The sequence below is a fragment of the Arvicola amphibius genome, chromosome 12 (genome assembly GCF_903992535.2).
Source record: "Arvicola amphibius chromosome 12, mArvAmp1.2, whole genome shotgun sequence".
Lineage (NCBI taxonomy): Eukaryota > Metazoa > Chordata > Mammalia > Rodentia > Cricetidae > Arvicola > Arvicola amphibius.
Genome location: NC_052058.2, coordinates 33,389,362 through 33,412,570, shown reverse-complemented (window position 1 = coordinate 33,412,570; position 23,209 = coordinate 33,389,362). Strand labels below are relative to the sequence as shown.

At 38.5% G+C, this 23,209-nt stretch overlaps 1 protein-coding gene across 15 annotated transcripts in view; it reads right to left on the bottom strand.

Moving 5' to 3' along the window:
- Positions 1–23,209, bottom strand: part of Ptpn20 (protein tyrosine phosphatase non-receptor type 20) — a 97,970-nt gene that overhangs the window by 28,117 nt on the left and 46,644 nt on the right. For 13 of the 15 annotated variants that reach the window (XM_038349140.1, XM_038349142.1, XM_038349131.1 and 10 more), the window contains 5 exons: positions 19,959–20,104; positions 16,136–16,226; positions 5,555–5,889; positions 3,254–3,469; positions 527–589 (listed from right to left, as the gene is read on the bottom strand). In XM_038349140.1, the coding sequence (XP_038205068.1) occupies positions 527–589; positions 3,254–3,469; positions 5,555–5,889; positions 16,136–16,226; positions 19,959–20,104 (851 nt within the window). The remainder of the gene's footprint in view (positions 1–526; positions 590–3,253; positions 3,470–5,554; positions 5,890–16,135; positions 16,227–19,958; positions 20,105–23,209) is intronic. The other 2 variants (XM_038349143.1, XM_038349145.1) reach the window with 1 other exon arrangement.

Below are 23,209 nucleotides of genomic sequence, written 5' to 3'. Positions count from 1 at the left end.
CAACTGTTTTTATTATAAATATTCTCTTTATTTCTCCTGGTGGTTACAAACTAATCTGTGATATTAAAAAATATCTTTTTACAATGAGCCAATAACCAACAGATAGATAGATAGATAGATAGATAGATAGATAGATAGATAGATAGATAGATAGATAGATAGATAGATGGGAGAGAGAGAGAGAGAGAGAGAGAGAGAGAGAGAGATGCAAGTACACATTTCAAATTACTGTCTAGAAACCTAGAAATAACATTTGATATACTGCTTATGCGGAATGTGGTCAAGGCCTGGGATTTCAGTCTCAGTGCCAAGTCCTCCCCTTGCTCTCTGGGTAACCCTGTGGAACAGACTCCATTGCTGGAAATCTAATGTACTTCATCAAGGTTATCAGAGCAAAACAATTCCACCAAAGTTAAGAATTAATGCTATCACAACGGTAAAAAGAGCACTATAAACTGTAGAGTGCTGCAGTACACTACTCTGTGTCCTGGCTGTCCTTATTAAGGTTTATGAGAGGAGCACCTACCTTTGTTTGGATCATGCCACAACGTTGCTTTCTCATCTGGGTCACTATGTTCATAATGTTGAACTGAAATGAGATGTAACTGAATTATCCAGACAGGAAAAACACCAACTCGTATGTAGAGCACCCAGGGGAGCACGCTACACCTCCTTCTAGTGAAAAGGGACGTCAAGATGTAACCGGAAAGGTCTCCTTCCCAGTCACAATGTATGTTTGAAAGCACAGTCCAATGACTAAGAAGGACTTATTTCAGTCGACTTCTCACGGGGAAGAAGGAAGCCATCATTTACAAGAAAGAGTGTTCCCAAAAGGTGACCCCCTTTGTGCTAACAGGGAGAACTGAAAGCAGCACACGCTCACATATGTTGTGCAGGTGAATGTATATTTAGAACCCAGAGGACAACTTTAGGTCTTATCCCTTGAGAGTTATCCACCTTATTTTTTGAGACAGTTTCCTTTTGGGACCAAGTTTTTTTATATACCTAAGTCTACACTATGTTGAGCATTTAAGTAAAAGGTTTTAATTAAGTATAATATAATATAATTTAAATTATAATATAAATTATAATATAATTTAATAAGTATAAAGTATAAGGTTTTAATTAAGATTTATTTTACCCATTTATTTATTTATTGGGTATGAATAACCATTTGTTCCAAGACCATTGTTGAAAAGGTTATTATTCCTACACAGAGTTGCTGGGACACCTTTATTTAAAATCATTTGGAGAATTCTGGCTCTGCAGTTTGTTCCATTAATCTGTGTGTCTTATTTTGTTGCTAGTATCAACCTTTGTATCTCTTTAACTATATAAAATATTTAATATTAGATAGAGTGATTCTTTACACTTTATTCTTACATTTCAAAATTGTCTTAGCCAGTTCAGAATCTGTGTTTTCCAACATATACATTTTATTATTAGTTTGTGTCTTAGTTAGGATTTCTACTGCTGTGATAAAAAGCATCTTGAGGAGAAAGGGTTTATTTCAGCTTACAGTGCCTTGTCATACACAGTAAATTACTGGCAGAAATCAGAGCAGGAACTCAAGGCTGGAACTAGGGTTTCCTAGTTTCGTTGCCATCACCAACCTACCCAGAGATGGCACAACCGACAATGGGCTAGGCCTTCCTATGTCCATCACAACTCAAGAAAGATTATTTTCAAGAAAGGCAATATTATGGACGCATTGCTCAGTTAAGATTTCTTCTTCCAAGATATGTCTCTAACATCTGTCAAGGTGACACAAAACTAGCTAGTACAGCTTGCTGCTGGAATTGTGGTAAAAATTACCTGCAGTCTATATATGAATTTTTGGGAGAACTAACAATTTCCAGAATTTTCATGAATTTAGCAAATCCATGAACATACTATATATTTCTTCATTTATTAATTTTTTACATTCTTTTCTAGGTATTCTACAATTTTCTGAATTATGTTGTTTTGTTAAACTTATTCTATTTCATTTTCTTTGAGTAAATTGTAAATTTACTATTTTTACTTTTATTTTTCACATACTTATTGCAATAAAAATGAAATATAGAAATGCAAGTGACTTTTTCATATTGATATTGTATCCTGTGATCTTGTCAAGTTTAACAAGTTACTTAACAAGTTAACAAATTAACAAGGTTAGCAGTTAATACAAGATCACAACAGAAAAAAAGAACAAAGTTTGCTGAGAATATTTGAGAAACTCTTAATGTTTCTTCAAGACAAGAACTAGTTTGCTTTCAATGTTTTAAAGATTTTTATCCTAACTCTAAATAACAAAAAGACATAAATGGTTACATAGTTTCCTATTTTTGTTTTGTTTTGTTTTTCAAGACAGGGTTTCTCTGTGTAGCCTTGGCTGTTCTGGAACTCTGTGGACCAGGCTGGCCTTGAACCCAGAGATCCACCTGCCTATGCCTCCTGAGTGCTAGTATTAAAGGTATGAGCCACCACCGCCCAGCTCAAACTGTCTCTTGCACCCCAGTTTAGGGAAAAAGTGAGGGATTGCTAATGTTTGGCTCACACCTGTGTATAATTCTCTCCTCATTTTATGCTAAGAAAACTGACTTTTAGAGCTAAAGAAACAGCTCCATGCTCAAGAGGGCAAACTGCTCTTGCAGAGGACTTGAGTTCAATTCCCAGTACCCATTGTTGAACAACTCACAACTACCTGTACCTCCAGCTTCAGGAAAATCTGAACCCTCTATTCTCTCCTGGCCTGTGCACATACATACATACACATAAATATACACATAATTAGAAATGATAAATCACAAAACATAATACAGCTGATATTTAAGGGAGGATGAGCAATTTATATAAAGTCACCCAAATCTAAAGCATATAGTAAAATTGTTAGTTAAGCCTAGGGACCTCTCATTAACTCTGAGCTCAACATGTTTTCAGTATACATGCATGTCAGATTTGTCCATGGAAAGCAATCACACTTCATTGAAATTACCTAGAAAAATGGTAACGCCGTAAGTGGCACACAGAGGAAGGAAATGAATGCACACTTAGAGTGTCCATTCCTTTCCACACTATCCTAGCCATTTACTTGTATAATATACTTTAATCCTCCCCACTATTCCCAGGAGCCTGCAGCAAGCGCAGTGAGAATGAGGTCTCCTAAGCTACTGCGCATCTGATGTGCTCCACTGGTCCAGGTCAGTCCTGCAGTAACACCAGAAAAGTGTTTAGAGACAGCATCAGTCCATCTGCTTCACCACACACTTACTGACAAGTTCTTCTCGATGGCACAGAACACGACATCCACACATATGAACACCCCCGTACGGCCTACGCCGGCACTGCAATGAACAACCAGGGGTCCTGTGATGTGGCTCTTCCTCACATAACGGACGTATTTGATGAAAAAGTCTGCTGAGGCAGGAGTGCCATGGTCTGGCCATTTTGTGAACTGCAAGTGTTTCACACAGCGACTCGTTCCTGTCTGTTAAAGAGACACAGAGAGGATTGTTGATTTCTTATATTAGAGGTCTCATTTCAACTTCTAATATCCCAACAACAGCCAACAACAATGATGGTGGAGATAACGCAAACTGGTATACAGAGCATTCAGAGTACTGGAACCTAATTTTGATGTTTATAGAAACTCTGGAAGTTGTCAGAGTTAGCTTTTCTCCATCTAAAAAAGGAGAACACATCACACTTTTCTCACCAAGTCCAGTTGGAATGGGACTGATGGAACAGGGGACCAAACCGGACTCTCTGAATGTGGCTGACGGTGGAGGAGGACTGAGAAACCAAGGACAATGGCAATGAACATGAACTCTACAGCATGGACGGGCTCACTGTGAGCCTTGTCAGTTAGGTTGCTCACCTTCCTGGACTTAGGGGGAGTTGGGAGGACCTTGGACTTAACATAGTGAAGGGAACCCTGATGGCTTTTTGTCTTTGGAGAGGGGTGGAGTGGGGGTATGGGTGGACGGGAGGGGAGGGAAGGGAGAGGAGAAGGGGAGGAGATGGAAATCTTGAATAAAAAAATGAGAAAAAAAATAAAATAAAATAAAATAAAAAAGGAGAACACAATGATGAAAACAATAAAAATAAAAATGCTCTCAGGAGGCAGGAATTCAACACTTGATCCACACCAGGTAATGTGGCAGGAATTTCACATCAGTTATCTAATTTAATCCTTATATCATCATTTTTAGAGGCCAGGGTTGGGAGGTAAATGCTAGGTCACAAGGCTTCCATAGTTAGAGCTTAGATTTGGATGTATGCCTTCCAAATACTAAGCTATCTTTTTTCTTCTCTATCATGCGGCTTCAGAAAAAACAAGATTTCAAAGTCCTTAAAAGTAAAAAATAGGCTGACACATTCAGAAGAATCTGCACATTCTGGTACAGTAGCCAAACTTAGGCATGGTTGACATGGTTTCAAAACCCTCTTCGTGTCATAAGTCACAAATCCTAAGCACCTTATTAAGTGTGGCAATTTTATTTAAAACAAAACAAACAACAATCCCACTTGTGAGTGTTTCATCCCAGTTACCACTTATTAAATTTATGTTCTTTTGAAGAAATAGGGTATTTTATGTTCCAGCTGGTCCCTGCTTTATGTTTATAGTCACACTTTATTTCTCATTGTTCCTTGATAATGAATGAATTTACGTCCCAGAGCATTTAACTTATATGTGTATGGGATTGTGTGTGTGTGTGTGTGTGTGTGTGTGTGTGAGCGTGCACGCCTAAGGCAATTTCTTTTTAAACTGTCTGCTTCCTTCCCTTCTCATCTAAGTCCTGCACGTTCCCTGTGTGATGCTGCCTCCAGTCGTCCTTTGCTCCACCTTCAGGTCACACTAGGTTTCCCCATCTTAGCCCCAAAGCGCCCCATGTGGATCCAGTCACAGCAGCGCAAGAATGGGAAAATACAGATATCTCCTGGCTCACTGTGTCCAGTGGAATCCAGCAGTAGTAAGCACGCTTGTCTGGGCAGAAGCTACCAAAGCACATCACAGAGCCATCCAGTACCCCACTCCCTGACCTATCTTCCCTCTCCATTTTCTTTTCTCTCCAGTTTGACTAAGCAGAAGTGAAAATTTATAGCTTCATTTTTAAAGAAAAGAGGCTAAAAGTTACTTTTATTTTTCTATTAGAGACAGGGTCTCTCTAAATAGCACTAGCTGTCCTGGAATGCTCTCTGTAAACCAGGCTGGCCTTGAACTTAAAGAGACCGTCCTACCTCTGCTTCTGGAATGCTGGGATTAAAGGCATGTGCCACCACCACTGATCACGGTTACATTTTTTCCCATTTATTTATTTATTTATTTATTTATTTATTTATTTATTCATTCATTCTTTATTCTGACTGCAGCCTCCTCTCTCTCCACTCCTCCCAAAGCCCCCCTTACCCTATCTCAGATCCATGGCTCCTCCATTTCCCTTCAGAAAAGAGCAGGCCTCCCAGGGTTATCAAGCAAACACAGCATACCCTTAGTGCATATTCCACCTTAGTGGAATATGGCAGCGTCTATCATAAAGCATGCATCTACTAGCTGCATTTTAAGACTTACGGATTTCTTCACAATTTGAAATATTCGAATGATGAAATATTGAGTTATCTGGCAGTTCTCCAGAAGGATGCTCAAGTGTTTCAATTCCAAAGGTTCCTTCAGAGAAATGGGCCAGTAGCTCTGACACTTGATAACTCCACCTTCTATCTCTCTGGTTATCATAGCAATAACATTACAATTATTTTCCATAACCATTTGCCAAAAGTCTTCTATAGTCTCTGGCAGTGGTCCTTGAGTAGCAATATAAAAATACTCTTCTTCATGATTTTCTATTCTAATATAACTAGCATTGATGTAGTTTTTGTTTTTTCCAAGAGGAACACGTGTTGAATCATCTATTATAGAAACAGAAACATGTGGTGAAAATATTGTAAACAATCCATCCAGACTTCATAAAGCATCTCACATAGGTAAATCCATGACCCTCCCCTCAAAAACTGGCACACAAGATTCTTTTCAAAAGAGCTAAGTTTAAATTCACTCCTCCATAAAACCTATTTGCAAGACATGAGAAATACGCAGCCAGGAGATACTGAGAGCAAGAGCCATCACCAGGGCCCAGCATCTGTGACATATAGCAGTATTAGACCCAAGGGTGTCTGGTGACAACTACTCTGCAACTGAGTACAGCAGCTGTCAGGGACAATAGTGAGTGGCATTCTCCTAAAAATCAGGGAAATCTGTACGTATATGGCAGCAGAGACCACAGTTTTTTTTAATATTTATTTATTTATTATGTATACAATATTCTGTCTGTAAGTGTGCTTCTGGCTAGAAGAGGGCACCAGACCCCATTACAGATGGTTGTGAGCCACCATGTGGTTGCTGGGAATTGAACTCAGGACCTTTGGAAGAGCAGGCAGTGCTCTTAACCTCTGAGCCATCTCTCCAGCCCCGAGACCACAGTTTTTACAGAATGGCATGATAATGGTTTAGCAACGAATTCTAGTACTAATGGAATTCCACCAATGCCCTTATTGCAGCCAGGCAGCCATATTTTCTAGTCCTTCCTCAGCTTTCACTGGGTGAGGTAATGTGCAAATCAAAACAAGGGATGGTGGTTCGAATGTAACTGGCCCCTATAAGCACACAAGGAGTGGTTCGGTTAGGAGGTGTGGCTTTGTTGGAAAAGGCATGGCCTTGTTGGAGGAAGTGTGTCACTGCGGGGTGGACTTTGAGGTCTCATATATGCTCAAGCCATGCCTAGTGTCTCAGATCAATGCCTGTTGCCTGTGGGTCAAGATGTAAGACTCTTAGCTCCTCTCCAGCATCATGTCTGCCTACATGCCACCATGTCACACCATGATGATAATAGACTAAGCCTTTGAAAGTGTAAGCCATCCCAGTTAATGCTTTTCCTTTATCAGACTTGCTGTGGTCATGGTGTCTCTTCACAGCAATAGAAACTGAGACAGACACAAGGTAAGTGGCAAAAAGGTGGTACTGAAAGTAGTGGCTCCAAATAGCATGGGACTTATCTCACACTGTTAGAAAGTATGAGAGGGAAGCTGACATTTGGCCCATAATAAACTTCCCCGTCCAGGAGTTCTTGATTTACTGCACACTGACATCTGGAGCTCTGTTCCACCACTGCTCCCATGTAAAAAGCATCAGTGTGTGCAGCTCAGGGCCTTCTCTGCCACAGTGTTCTTCTCACCAGCTACTTTTCCTACTGCTCAGGATGTCATGAGCAGTCATTTAGCAACTACCATATGCTTAATGGTCACCAAACAAGGTCTGTGGAGTCTGACAGAGTCTGTCTTGAATTCCAACGTAGTATACAGAACTCTCTTATAAAGACGAACAGGAAAATCTGTTGCTAAATATAGAAAAACTCCAAATATTTTCAAATGGAAGCAAGATCAGTACATGTTGTTAACTGACAGTCCATCTCTTCATCCAAAATGTACTTTATATAAGCATTTTCAGTGTTGGAAAGGGAGATTAGAAGTGTTAAATAATTCAACAAAGTCTAGCTTAGAGATACAAACCAGAAGTACTCAATTCAAACTCCTGCCCTACTTGTCCCATTCTATGCAGCCTCTTGTAGGCTTCACAAATCCAAGCAATTATTACATGCTTTGTGATTCTCAAGAAAAGAGTCAGCTTTGCAGAAAGCCATCACTTGACTTGGAATAACATTAAAGAAGAGAGTTGTTAACAGCTTAAGGTCAATGTCATGGAAGTAAACAACTACTTTCTGATTGGATTAAGGGTACACTCCATAAGATGAAACCCATACTGGAAACCATTAGTGGCCTAGAACCAATGACTAGACAGTTACAGACCCTAAGGTAAAACCTACTACAATGGCTGCTTAAAGGCCAGAGTATTAAACCAACTCCTAATGACCTACCATTATACCCATATATTAAAGTATCTCTCAATCCTCATCAGAGGCACTTACATTTATAGTAGATAGTGATCAATGCAGAGACCCACAATTGGGCAAAATTCCTAATTGAGAATAACAAACTTCAGAATGAATTTTCAGACCTAAATGAAACATATACACCCCACTCTTCCCTCCCAAGGCTCGGGCTCCACTGGAGAAGAGGGTACATAGGAATGTAAGAGCCAGAGAGGTGGAGGGCAACAGAAATGTGTTTTGTGGATACAGCAGGCAGTTGCATTTATGAACTCAAATGGTTGTTGCAGCAGACATAGCTCTGAGAGCCCAAGTCAGACCAAATGCCAGCATGGAGAAGAAAGTTGGGTGCAAAGTTCCACTCCTAGCTAAGGCGCTACTGGCAACTGATAGCTGCTGGAAGAAGTTTTCTCTAAGAGTGTGCTGAGACATAGACCATGCTCCAACAAAAGGCCCACACATTCCAGAATGTTTGGACAGACCAGGTTGGTCTTTATGGGGAAGGGAAGGACATAGTCTGGGTGGGAAGGGAAGGGGTAGATCTGGGAAGAGCTGGGGAAGAGTGAATGTGATCAAAGCATAAACAAAATCCTCAATGACCTAATGAAAATATCTCACCAGCACCACAACAGAGACAATGAGAAGTCACAGCCGTTGTGCTGATGGCTTATTAGAGTGATGTTGTTCCTGTGTGTACCCTGACCCCTGAACCCTGGCTGTGTATACACACAGTCTCCTGTGTGTACCCTGACCCCTGAACCCTGGCTGGAGCAGGTGCTGTGTATACACACAGTCTCCTGTGTGTACCCTGACCCCTGAACCCTGGCTGGAGCAGGTGCTGTGTATACACACAGTCTCCTGTGTGTACCCTGACCCCTGAACCCTGGCTGGAGCAGGTGCTGTGTACACACACAGTCTCCTGTGTGGACCCTGACCCCTGAACCCTGGCTGGAGCAGGTGCTGTGTATACACACAGTCTCCTGTGTGTACCCTGAACCCCTGAACCCTGGCTGGAGCAGGTGCTGTGTACACACACAGTCTCCTGTGTGGACCCTGACCCCTGAACCCTGGCTGGAGCAGGTGCTGTGTATACACACAGTCTCCTGTGTGTACCCTGAACCCCTGAACCCTGGCTGGAGCAGGTGCTGTGTACACACACAGTCTCCTGTGTGTACCCGAACCCCTGAACCCTGGCTGGAGCAGGTGCTGTGTATACACACAGTCTCCTGTGTGTACCCTGAACCCCTGAACCCTGGCTGGAGCAGGTGCTGTGTATACACACAGTCTCCTGTGTGTACCCTGAACCCCTGAACCCTGGCTGGAGCAGGTGCTGTGTACACACACAGTCTCCTGTGTGTACCCGAACCCCTGAACCCTGGCTGGAGCAGGTGCTGTGTATACACACAGTCTCCTGTGTGTACCCTGACCCCTGAACCCTGGCTGGAGCAGGTGCTGTGTATACACACAGTCTCCTGTGTGTACCCTGACCCCTGAACCCTGGCTGGAGCAGGTGCTGTGTATACACACAGTCTCCTGTGTGTACCCTGACCCCTGAACCCTGGCTGGAGCAGGTGCTGTGTATACACACAGTCTCCTGTGTGTACCCTGAACCCCTGAACCCTGGCTGGAGCAGGTGCTGTGTCTACACACAGTCTCCTAGAGAATGCTGTCCCAAGAAGAGGATTAGCACTGTATCCACTATATCAAGTAAGTCTCCCCAGAATGGTGAGTTCCTTTGTACGGCACACCCATGATGGTGTATAAGGCATTCTGTAGGTCCACAGAAGGTATATTTGGAAAAAGCACTGTGTCTAGGTAAGAAAAATCCATATTCAGAGCAAATTTATCTTTTGTTTAAAAAAATCACTATCTCTTCCAGATAGAAGTGGTTCAATTATAACCTGCCATCTCAAGGAAGGGTTTCACGTCAGGGACTCAGTGCCGGTCCAATGCTTCTGGAAGCCCAGATACTCACCAATGGTTGCTCTTGGTAAGTGGCAGGAAGTCTACAAAACTGAATCCATACATAACCTCCAACAATGCTGAGTAGGCTGTTTTTTCATGAGCTACTGAAAACTGGCAGGGTAATCAGGGAAAATTACTGCTGTCCATAGAACAATTTCCTATCTGCATGGCTACTGCCCCTGTTGAAGCCACTCTTCATGAGTGCTCACATGAGACATCAGGATCTATGTGGGCTGTGCTCATTTAGAAAGCTCTAGCTACATACATTTTCCTAGACCTACTCTTTTGTTTTGTTTTGTTTTTCGAGACAGGGTTTCCCTGTAGTTTCTAGAGCTTGTCCTGGAACTACCTCTTGTAGACCAGGCTGGCCTCGAACTCAGAGATCCGCCTGCCTCTGCCTCCCAAGTGCTGGGATTAAAGGCGTGCGCCACCACCGCCCAGCTTCCTAGACCTACTCTTACTAATTTTTCAGTCATATTTTTTCCAAAGCCTTGATCATCATCCAGTTAAGGCACTGGCTTTCACCTAAGCTTACCCTCCAACCATTTCTCTCCAAGAAAAAAATGAACAACCAAGTACACCAACCAAAGTTATTCCCTCACCATTACACTTCAGGAATGTCTCAGAAACTACCTATCTATGGTGGTCCAATTGTCAGGTGACACAGTAGATCTATGGAAACAATACAGGCCACGTGGAACCCTCCCTTTGCTTCCCTTTGGGAAAACCTCATAAGAACATAAGTACAAGTGAGGGAGAGAAAGCAGTGTATCAGGAATGAGGATCATAGATATTAGACAGTTTTTTCATGGAACTTATTTGTGCCTTCAAGGTTGTGAGGGGTTGAGTGAGGATGACCCCCACAAGCTCATAAGTTTGCATGTCTGTTCTCCAGGTGGTGGAGCTGTTTTCAGGAGGTTAGAAGGTCCTGTCTTACTGGAGGTGGTGTGTTGCTGGGTAGGCTTTGAGAATTCAAAAGCCCATGTCACTTCCCAGGTCTCTTTCTTTGCCTTGCACTTGTGAATCAGGTGTGAACTCTCAGCTACTGTTCAAGTGCCAAGCTGGACTGACTGTTAACATGATGTTCATTGGATTCTAACCCTCTGAAATCATGAACTCCCAAATTAAATGCTCTCTTTTATAAGTTGTCTTGGTCATAATGCTTTGTCACAGCAATAGAAAAGTAACTAAGACAAGGGTCTACTCGAGAAGAATCTCATGTCTACCATTTTTCTCTGATAATCAAGTGCTGTTGTGTATACCCAGCTTAATAGCTTGCTTATTCACATAGAAGCAATCTCTACTTAGTTCTCTTCTATGCAGTCTCTGCTAAGGTGTAATAGTAGGCTAAAACCTGCCTCTCCAAAGGAAAGCAGTTCACAGAGGGATTGCAGGGCATTCCTTCAAAATCCTAAGAGGCTTTGAAGCACTGCAACAGGTTCTAAACTGCCACCAACCATTACATCTTCTGAATTCAAGTGGCAGAGTCTTCCACCGTGGTCTACTTTTGTGGCAGGGCCTTTTTTAGAATTCCCATCTAAAAGAGGAATATGTTGCCACCCAGAGGCTAGAGAGGCTCAAGAGACATTGTGACATCATTTTTGGCTTGAGAAACCTTATATAGTAATTTATCCTTCTTCATAGAAGAGAGTATTTCCAATTGTCCCACAAATTTGGACCCCTTGAAATTTCAACACAAAAGTTCCTTTTAAGTGTATTTTCCATTCTCTGATATGAAAATGTGTTACAAAAAAGTCTAGACTATTTGCTACTGTTTTCTCACCATAATGGCCTATAGAAGGAAAAGACATTGAAAGCCCTTTGAACTAAATTATGACAGAACTGAAAGGCTAATCTGTCCTGAGTTCAGACAGTGAAGTGAAAGCGAACTACTTCTAGTCCATACACCTCCTCAAAAAGTCTTCTCAAATCTTTTGCTCACTTGTTGTTCAACTGTTCTTTGAGTCATAGAAGTTCTTACTATATTATAAATGCATATCCTTTATTAAGTAGATTTTTGTACTTAATTTTTTTTCTAGCCTGCTATTTGCCATTTTGTTTTTAAGATAATAATTGAAAGCACAATTTTCTTTAAAAGTTTGATGAAGTCTAATTATTTTTCCTTTGGCAGTTTCAGAGTTTTGTGTCCTGCTGAGAAATTTTTTACTTAATCTAATGATGCTAAAAAAATTTTCTTTGGTTTTACTCCAAGAAGTTCTATGCTTTTATACTTTTAATTTAAAATATTTTATATGTATTTGTGTATGTCTCTGTGTGTCTATGCCATATGCAATATGTGTATGCACACACATGTGTGGAGAACAAACGAAAACATCAGACTGCCTGAAACTGGAGTTACAGGCAGCTGTGAGCCATCTGACATGGGTGCTGGGAACTGAACTTGGGTCCTATGCAAGAACAGCAAGAATTCTTAACTACTGAGTCATCTCTCCAGTCCCAAATATGACTTTTACTATATTTAGTTTTGTGACCTATTTTGAGTCCATTTTTATATAAAATATGAAGATTAGAGAATTTTTATATAAACATGTAGCTAACCAGAGTGCTAGTTGAAATAGTATCTTTTCCTTATTGTTTGCATCCTCAAATTCACACATTATTATCTCCCCTGCCCTCCCTGCATTTTCATAAAGAATATCCAGAAATCTGAGACACTATGTGACCTAAAGACAAGTAACAGAAAAGATACTCCACTTGGAGTTGGATACTTGACATACAATGTGTTTTCACTTCCTTTATAAGCCACTAAAATGCTTTGCCAGTTATAGAGTATTAAATAAATACACTATATTGTGCTTTCACTTGGAAAGACTTGTAATAAAGGCCTCCTTGCTTTGCATGGTGGTACAAGGTCAAAATATGACTATGCAAAATGAAGTTTCAAAAATCTTAATAATCAATAGAAAAATATGATTGTTTCATGGCCCTTACAATTTTTGTCAAAGCTTTAAAAACTTTCCTGTTGAATATAAATACACAGAAAAAATTAAAGCAAGATTTGAATTTATTTTGAATACTAATCTAAAACATTAAAAACACTGAGAATAAAAGCCCTTCATTCTTAGTTTGAAGAGTGTTTGCACTTCCTTTCAGTGTGTAACTCAGGGCAAGCCTCTTATTCTATCTTGACTGTCATGACCCCTCCTACATTTGCATTTGTTCCCATCACTCTGCCCTCTGTGTTTCCACTGTCGAGGAATTAGAGTCCCTGCAATGCAAAGTTTCCAGCCAGCACACTTCTAGGTGCTCTTCGTCCTGGTCATCCCAAACTTCCTGATTTTGTTTTGGTAAGCCACCCTTCAGCAAGTCCCTGGATGCAGCAAAAGAGATTCTTGTTTCAATATCAAATGCTCCCAGCCAACTATTTATTCTATAAGGTCAGGTGTGTTAAATTCTAATTGTATCCCAGAATTATAATTTTTCTTTTCTTTGCTGCCAATGACTGATATCTTTGTTGGTCAGTTCTATCTTGATTATCCCATTTGTAGAATGCCATGTGGGTTTCTCACTGGGAGATAAAGGGCACAGCATACAACTGCATGCTTTGCTGTTTGTTCACACAACACAAACAGATTTTGAAAGAAGTCAGGTTAGTCCTTGGTATGCTGTCCATCTTTTACTGACAGTAATCTGCTCACTTAGGAGTGAGCAGCCATATTTGCTATATGTGCAACTTTTCACAGTTAATATAATGACAACTGAGATCTGATTCATGTTTCAATATTTTAAACAATATATTATACAAATAATATATGTGCATGTTAGGCTTTGGAAGGTGAAGACTAACTGAAGTGGGAGAAAATCAATGAATTTTGGCTTTTTGACATGTCATTAGAACTTCCTCTGTATATGTGATGAAGAAACAAAAAATAAGCCGGGCGGTGGTGGCGCACGCCTTTAATCCCAGCACACGGGAGGCAGAAGCAGGCAGATCTCTGTGAGTTCGAGACCAGCCTGGTCTACAAGAGCTAGTTCCAGGACAGGCTCTAAAAAAAAAAAAAAAAAAAGCTGCAGAGAAACCCTGTCTCGAAAAACCAAAAAAAAAAAAAAAGAAACAAACAAACAAAAAATGTTTTCCCACCTATACAGGCTGACACTCAGATAGATTAGATTGTGTAATGGTTGCCACCTACATAGGCTGACACTCAGATAATACTAGATTATACAATGGTTCTCGCCTATACAGGCTGACATTCAGATCACACTAGACCATGTCATGGTTCTCACCTACACAGACTGACATTCAGATCATACTAAATTGTGTCATGGCTCTTACCTACACAGGCTGACATTCAAATTACACTAGACTGTCATGTTTCTACCTATTCTTGCTGATAATCAGATCACAGTACACTGTGTCATGGTTATTACATACACAGGATGATGACATTCAGATCACGCTAGACTAGACTGTGTCATGGTTCTCACCTACACAGGATGACGTTCAGATCACACTAGACTAGACTGTGTCATGCATGGTTCTCACCTACACAGGATGATAATCATCTTAAACTAGACTGTTTTATTAAGTAAACAAATCTTAAATCAGAACTTAGTTGAATTATAGTTTAAATAAAGCAAAAACTTTAGGATGATTTTCCTATTTTTAATCATTTAAGTGAACTTTTTTGTGTCTCTATACCTCCTTGACAACCTTTGTGCCCAGGATAGAACTCAACCAGGATCAAGTACACATAAACTTTACTCTTAAAATGCACTTATTCCCTCTTAAAATCCTGAGAGACTTTTGACTTTCAGTTTCCTTGAAGAATAATTGCACATATCAGAATAAAAGTCAACATATGAGACCTTTGACCTTTCAGTGTAGCACCAAATGGTTTGCAACACTAAAATGTTGTACAGTGGATAGTTATGGATCTGATTTTCAGAAGTACTAGTAAATTTCATATTGTCTCACAGAAGATAACAAAGTACATCATTTTAACCATCTTGAGAAGGTACTCATTGATTTATAATCAAAGTTATTTAAGCTTGATAAAACACAAAGGTGTCTATTTTATCTTGGCAAACAGTGTCCTGCTTTGATTTCTAGAGAAACAACAACAATCATTAAAGCATAATTTGGAAAGTGGGAAAAGTACTCACTAACAAGACACTAGGACACGTGGGAAAACAGCACATCTAGCTTTGTGGAAAACAACAGAGGCTGAACTGACGAGCTCTAGATGACAGGGATAGCTACCGCAGAGAAAGGAGACCATTCCTGCATGGGTTGAAGATTTAACCATTTGGAGGGAAGAAAAAGAATGACTTTTAGAAACATAAAGCAGGTACAGAGACAACCAGACAAACACCACAGGGAAATTCAGCATGACTATAACATAGGGTCACAGAAGAGGACGGCTGGGTGTCCTCACTATGAAAATCCCTCAGCAGCTCTTGTGAAGGGGTAGGAAGGGGCAGAATGAAGATGGAAAGCAGCTGAGAGGTGATAGACGCTCAGTCCAGGTTGGCAGCACTGTCAACAGAGAAGGGTGGGGACTCCAGAGGATTAGAGAGGCCAGAGGGAAAGAACTTCCAAGCACATTTTGTGTATAGCAAATGACCCAGCCCTCTGGCTTGAACAGTGGATGATTACAGTAAGACAGAAGTTAATAATGGAAGCTGGTCAAGTTAGTAAAAAAAAAATGGTAAGTTTGACTTAGAAAATTTTGATTTTGAAAGAGATGATCATAAAATAAAATTTCCATTAAGTCTGCAGTATCTTATTTTTCTTTCTGTTCTTTGGATGGTTGAGATTGACAAATATGGTGAGAAAATATACAGAAAAGAGAACAGCATTCTACCTTCTGCCCAATGCAGGGAAGCTACAGGTAGAACCCTGGTGATATAATAAATCTGCTGCCTGTTGGGCAGTAGATTGATGAGTTAGAATGAATGTCTAGGGCAGAGGACATAAATAGCCCCACTGTATTTTAATGTTTAAACAAGCTCCAGGGAAGGTAGCCAGGCTTCGGCTACAAGGTAACAGATGGCAGCTTAAAAAACAGACTTTGTTTTAGATGGCAATCAGACTAACAGGCTGTATAAAGAACTCATTGACAGTACTCAGAAGAGATGCCACAGATCCTAGAATATGCCCAGGTAATCCAGTGCTTGCTACTAGAGTTCTTCATGATAAAGTTCAAAATGTGTCATGCAGAAAGTCAGTTTTTACCTTTTCCCAACTGTTAACAGGAAAATAATTTAAAATGCTCTCAGCTTACATGGAAGAATATCTCGGTATCTGTTTTTGTCTTTGTTGAGTAGTTCATTCCCAGAGTTGAAGTCATCGGGCACAGTCATTTGTTCTAACTCCTTCAGAAAGTAAAACAAACCAAATATTTACCATTTAAAAAGAAGGAAACCCTCCATTTGATTAGCACTGATTATCCTTAAACTCTGTGTGATATGACCTGCTATTCAATGTTACACAACAAACAAGAGAAACTTGAATCTTATCTAATAAGGACGGCTGCATAGAATATACTAAGTTAAGAGAATGAATCAATGAGTTGCTTGATTTAAAAAAAAAAAAAGGTAATTCTCAAGATAGTTTTTCCCTGAACACTATTGTTTAGTCTTTCATAAAAAATGAAATAGAGTATTTAATTATTAGGATCTAATTATAACACTATCATTTTATTAAAAAACTATAACAGAAACATTTTAAAACCCTATAAGAAGCCTTAAAAATTATTGCTTGAAGAAACTATAGCTGGGATACTGACTAAAGAAAGCTCTTCCTCTCGAAAGAATTTTTTCTTTTTATAAGATTTATTTATTTTGCATATATGAATGTTGGATCTGATGTGTGACTTTATACCAGAAGAGGGCATCAGACCCCACTATAAATAGTTGTGGGCAACCATGTGGTTGCTAGGAATTAACTCAGGACCTCTGGAAGAGTGGCCAGGGCTTTTAATGGCTGGGCTATCTCTCCAGCTCCTCAAAAGAAACTCTTAAACAAGTGTGGATTCACCAAAAAATTATCAAGCATTTAGTTCTAGATATTGGAATAAAAAAGACAAACTAGAAAAATTTCCCATCCTTAAGCAGTAGGTAAAGAATATTTATCAAATATGTGACTTACAGAAATAATAGTATTAATGATAGTCTCTAAAGATACATAAGAAAACACCAAGAGAGTAAGCAGAATTTAGCCTGGGTCTTAGGGAACTATCAAAACGACTATGTGAAAAGTAATGTGAGTGGAAGGACACAGGAAGGTGGATATAACATAGTAACAAGAGTCCAGAGAGTCTCATCTAGCTCAGAGATAGGTTAAAACTAGGAGAGACCCTATTTCCCCAACATGTCATTCCCTACAATATCCATGGAAACCAATACTTGGTGGACATAAGAGGTGAGACAACAGTGGCCCTGGGACCACAGATCCCCCTACTCCCTAAAACCTCCACGTGGGAGAAAGGCCAGTCCCCACCCCAGGTGCCTTCGGCATTCCTAGTACCAGCAGGGAGCTGGTCTGCTAGACAGCCATATACCCTGCTCCCAAAGCATCGTTCCCTGCAAGCTCCATGGAGACCAATTCTTTGTGGACATAAGATACATAAGAGCTGAAGGAAGAGATGGGAAGGTGCCAATGCAAAAACTCTTCCAACATCCTAAAAAGCAACATATTACCACCAGAACCTAGCAGACACACAACAGGAAGACTTGATCATCCTAACCCAGAAGATATAGAAGAAAATGACTTTAAACATTACTTAATGAAAATGATGGTGACCTTTAAAGAGGAAGTGAAAACTCCCTTAAAGAAATGGAGAAGACAAACAAAAACTGGAAGAAATTCATAAATCCCTCAAAGAAACCCAAGAAAATCAAGAAAAAGCAATCAAACAGGTAAAGAAAACAGTTCAAGATTTGAAGATTGAAATAGAGGAAATAAAGAAAACTCAAACCAAGGGAACTCTGGAAATGGAAAATCTGGGTAAACGAACAGGAACTACAGAGACAAATATAACCAAGCCCCTCTGAATGTGGTTGACAGATGGGGCAGACTGAGGTGCCACTGATAGTGACACTGGGATGTGTCTCTACTGCAGATACCGGCTTCATGGGATCCTATTCTCTTTGGATGTTAGCCTTGCTCAACCTAGATGTAGTAGGGAAGGCCTTGGACTTTCCACAGGGCAGGGTGCATGGCACTTCCTTAGGGTTGGAGGGGTGAGGGGGAGGGTCTGTGGAGGGAGAGGGAGGGGAGTGGGAGGAGGGGAGTGAGTGGAAATTTAGATTTTTTAAAGTAATAATAATAATAATAATAATAATAATAATAATAATAATAAAAAGAAAGACCCTATTTCATCATTACTTGGTATCCTCAAGGAACTGGCCCTAGGACTCCCACAGAAATAAAGATCTAGAGCCATTAGAGTCTTGTATATATAAAATGGGGACCAGTGTTTTCATAAGCCCTGTGCACATTCTTTCATTATTATATAATCTTCAGGTCACTTATACTCAATACAATATAAATATATATAAATACACAGTTGTTACACTGTACTGCTTAAGGTATAAAAACAGGTAAGCGGTTCGACACAGACACAATGTGTTGTCAATTTTTTGATCTACAGTTTATTGAGACCAGGGGTGCGGAAACCTGAGACACAGAGGCAATGGCAGAAAAGAAACTGGAAAGTACCAGGTCCTTTTTATCCTAGTGTATATGGATAAAGCCTGAGACTCTGTATATTTTAAATTTTATTTGCTAATTTTTGTGTATCCACTATTAATCCACCAGTGCTTAAATGAGTGCCAATAACTCATAAGTCATAAGATGGGGTTTATCTAGGTGTCAGGCACTATGGTACTATGGCCAGAATGACAATTTTATTCCTTCTGAAAACCAATTCCAAAACTAACCCAGAAAGAAATCTTTAAGAAGAATCAGAAAAAAAGTCACACAACAGTAATTAAGGATAGTCCTAACATATGGTAAAATCCTAGAAATCTGGAATCAGTCCATGAACAATAAAGTCAATTTTAAACAAATCTAAGATAAATGACATCAGCAGAACTTTCAGTAGAGTCTTAAGACAAATGGGCAGATATACAATAATGGTTCCTTCCAAACACCTTAAGTCAAGTTAAAATCTAACCGGATACTGGATGAAAGATTCAAATACTAAAAACAATTTTAATAGTATCAAGAAAATATAAAATAATTATTATGTTCTTAGAATGAAATGGATAATACTAAAAATATAAAAACTCAGAAGTTCTTTGGTCACCAGATTCACTACTAAAAATTAGCTATTCCTTCATGGTAAACAAGTACATGTGCATGTGCTCATATCTATGTGTATATATTACACATGTAAACAGAAAAGGAATAGTTTCTTCATTATATGAAGTGCAATTAATATGAGAAATGATAAGAAAAATTTGGGGTAAAGAACTACATGTAAATAGACAATGTTTTAAAATATGGAAAGATAATTCTGTATCTAAAAACACAAAAAGGACAAATCATCAACCAAAGTCATGATGGATAAATTTGAAAATGTTATAGCCCAAAATACTGGATTTTTTAGGAATTTGTTCTTTAAAAAGACAAATGTATAATATACATATGAAGGATGTTTGATATTTAAAAAGCAGGGAACAGAACAGACTAAACGTCCTGGAACTATTACAAGAAATGAAGTCGCTTGGCATGTGATTAACTCAAAGGTTCAGCTGTAAACACTGGTCATATGAATGAAAACTGTCTGTCATAGAAAAGGCTCTTTAAAGAAGTAGACACGTGAATACAGAACATCCCAACACTTCATGCTTACAGGACAAGCCTATAGTCAAAGGGGACTTAGGAGAAAGTGGGGGTAGGAGAAAGGAGCATATCTACATATTTTATACCTTTTTATGCTAAGTTGATTATTTTTACCATGTACATCTATTATTTTTAAAATATGATATTTAAAAATATAAGCAATGCACTTAGCAAAAAGGAAGAAAAAAGGAAAAGTAACTTTTGCTTGTGGTATAGAAAAGAAAATTATAAACTTTTCTTTAGACCAACATATTTACCAAAAACTCACGGATGATATCATATTCTTCTTTTTTCTGGAGCATTTTCAGACAATCCCTCATGGCAGACAGTGAAGAGTAGTTTATTAATGGTCGGATCTGCGCTAACTGAGTCAGCTCCTTTTCAGAGACAGTCGTTTTAACGTCTGAGGAACAGAAAGGACCACATTTCTAAGTTCCACATAGTTACTGAAGGGTTATTCTTTATTTCTTGGATTTTTTTCCTCTATAAATACAAAGCTCTAAATTTCAACAGAAGTTTACCTTTCCAGAAGCACCTCTTACTTTTAAATAGACTACTATTGTTTTAGAGAAAATATGCTACGTACCTTGAAATGATAGAAACCCATTTAGTGGTATGACAGACACAGTAGACTGAAGCATATTCAGTCTTGTAATACAAATGTGGTATGTAGATTGACAACTTCATGAGGGATATGCATACGACTTCAGACTAAGACAAAAACAAAGCTCCTTACCCTCCATGGATTTAGTATTTGGAGTATTTAGAAGTATTTGTATGTCCCTAGAGTCTAAAGAAGAGGATGTAGAGAGTTCAACACGTGTCTCAATCTACTAAAATAGATCAAACAACACAAAACACATCAAAAGACAGAGTGAGTCTAAGTATTACAATCCATACGACAGAATAACAGATATACATCACACATAACAACAATAGAAGAGTATGTTTTTTATCAAATAGCACATATGGAATCCAAGATTTTATAAAGACCTTTAGGTCACACTGTCAAGTATAAGTGCCAAGTATCTGAAATTGGACAAACATCATTTGAAGGTCAAAATGCAGAAAGTCTAGAAGTTCGTAGTAAAATATACTTTTTAAGTTTTACAATTTTAAGGTAAAATATCGAAGTTCTCAAAATCTCTTTCCAAAGAAAACAAAAATTTCCAAAGAGAACAAAAATTAAGTTACTACTAATAATACATAGAAAATCAATTAAACAAAAGAAGGAGATGACCATTTCCAAGAACCTCAACAGCCTTGGGTAGGTCATCTTGTCTTGTAATCACACACAATATAACCAGAATCCCTTTAGAGGGGCAGGAGAAAGAGGTTATTATTTAGATGAACAGCTAGAGAAACCCTACAGTTCTTTATAAATGCCTGTAGCAACAGTGTGAGAGGCAGTATAAGCAATCCATGAGGGGAAATATAATTATCACAACAACATAGGCTATTTTGATTACCTTTTAACCACAACAAAGATAAGCAAAAATATTGAAGTCTTGGAAATTCCATTTGAAAGACATATCATATCATATCAAATCCAAAGACGTATGATCATCTTGACAGATGAAGATAAAGCATTTAGTAAAATGCAACATCCTATTGTGGTAAAACAAACCATTTAAACCCTAGTTTAAAATTTTAAGAAATGTACCATAGTACAATATAAAGTTACACATTATAATCTGCAGCACACATCCTGAAATGAAGAAAAGCTAAAAGATTTTACTGAGAAGTCATGAATGAGCTAATGTCCATTTTCATACTATTATTCAACACAGGATCCAGTGAAAAGATAAAATGGCTTTGTAAAACAAGTAAGGAGAAAGTCAGAGGTTACTCATTAATAGATGGCATGATTTTATATGTGGAAAATCATGAATTTTTTCCTAAAACAAAATTTGTTAGAAGTGATATATTTACTAAACTTACAGGATACAAAATCAAAAGACAAAAAATATAATTTTATAAATAAAAATTTGTTGATCAAAAAATTAATAAACGAGCCTATTCATGGCAGCCAAAATAAAATAATCTAGCGGCATATTTAACCAAGGAAGTTAAGTGATCTCTACAATAAAAAACTCTAAAATATTAATGAAGAAAATGATCAGGACATTGAAAAGTAAAAAGACCTCCTGTATCCTTGGAATGGATAAGCCAATATTACTAACCAAAGCAATTTACAGACATAATGTGATATCTAGAAAAATGCTAATGGCATTCTTCATATAGAAATAGAAAAAAAATCTAAAATTTACACAGAGGCAAAAAATATGCCTATTGGCTAATCAATCTTGAATAAAACAAGGCCATAAAAATTTGAATATCTGATCTTTACATATTACAAGACTATATAGTAAACAAAACATGATACCATCACAAAAAAGGGCACACAGCAATGAAACAGATCACAGAAATTAATCCATAACATCTAAAGACAAATCATTCTCAACAAAGTTTCTGAAGTACACACTGGAAAGTAATAGTTTCTCTAATGCATAATGCTGAGAAAACTAAATCCATACACAGAAGAATGAAGCCATCTTCCACTGTCTGCAAAAATCAACTCCAAATGGACTAAATGCTTAAATGTATGACCTTAAATTACAAAACTATTTACTTCAAGAAAGCTTAGAGAAGTCTTTCAAGAAATTCATATAGACAACAACTTTTTGGATAAGACCCCTTAAATGCTATGCAAAACTGCTAAATTATGTCTGTTATTTCTCATGCAGAAAAGTAAGGTGAAACTATATTAAAAACCTTAATTTAAAACCTGAAAAGCTGAAGCCACTAGATGAAAACATGGGACAGAGAGATAGACAAAACATTGAGAACATAACGCCAACAGTACAGAAAATGGACTCAAGAATTCACAAGTGGGTTTAAATAAAATTAAAAGGCTTCTGCATAATAAAAGGGGTCCAAAGTGAGGAGACAACCTAGAGAACAGGCGAAAACTCTTTGCCAGCTACACTTCAGCCAAGGTGTTAATATCTAGAATATGTAAAGAACGAGAAAAAATGAACATCCTCGAACAAAACTGCCAGGTCAGTGAACTGGCCAGATACTTCTCAAAAGAAAACACAGAAATGTCATAAGTATTTTTGAAGTGTTCAACATCCTTAGACATCAAGGAAACACAAATCCACTTTGAGAATCTACCTTTCCCCAATAAGAATGGCTATTATCAAAATGAAAACAAAACAAAAAACAAAAAACACTAGCAAGGATATGGGGAAAGAGGACCCTTATTTATCATTGGTGGGAGTGTAAACTAGTGCAGCTAGTCAGAAATCTGCAGTTTGTCAAAAAACTAAAAAAATTACTATCATACGACCTAGCTAGACCACTTATAAGTGTATACACAAAGGACTCTACACAAGAGATACTTATCCATGTTTATGAATGCTGTCTTCTTAATATTAAGGAAGCAGAGTAAGCATAGATGTCTATCAATAGATGAACAAACAATGTAAATGTGATATAAATACAC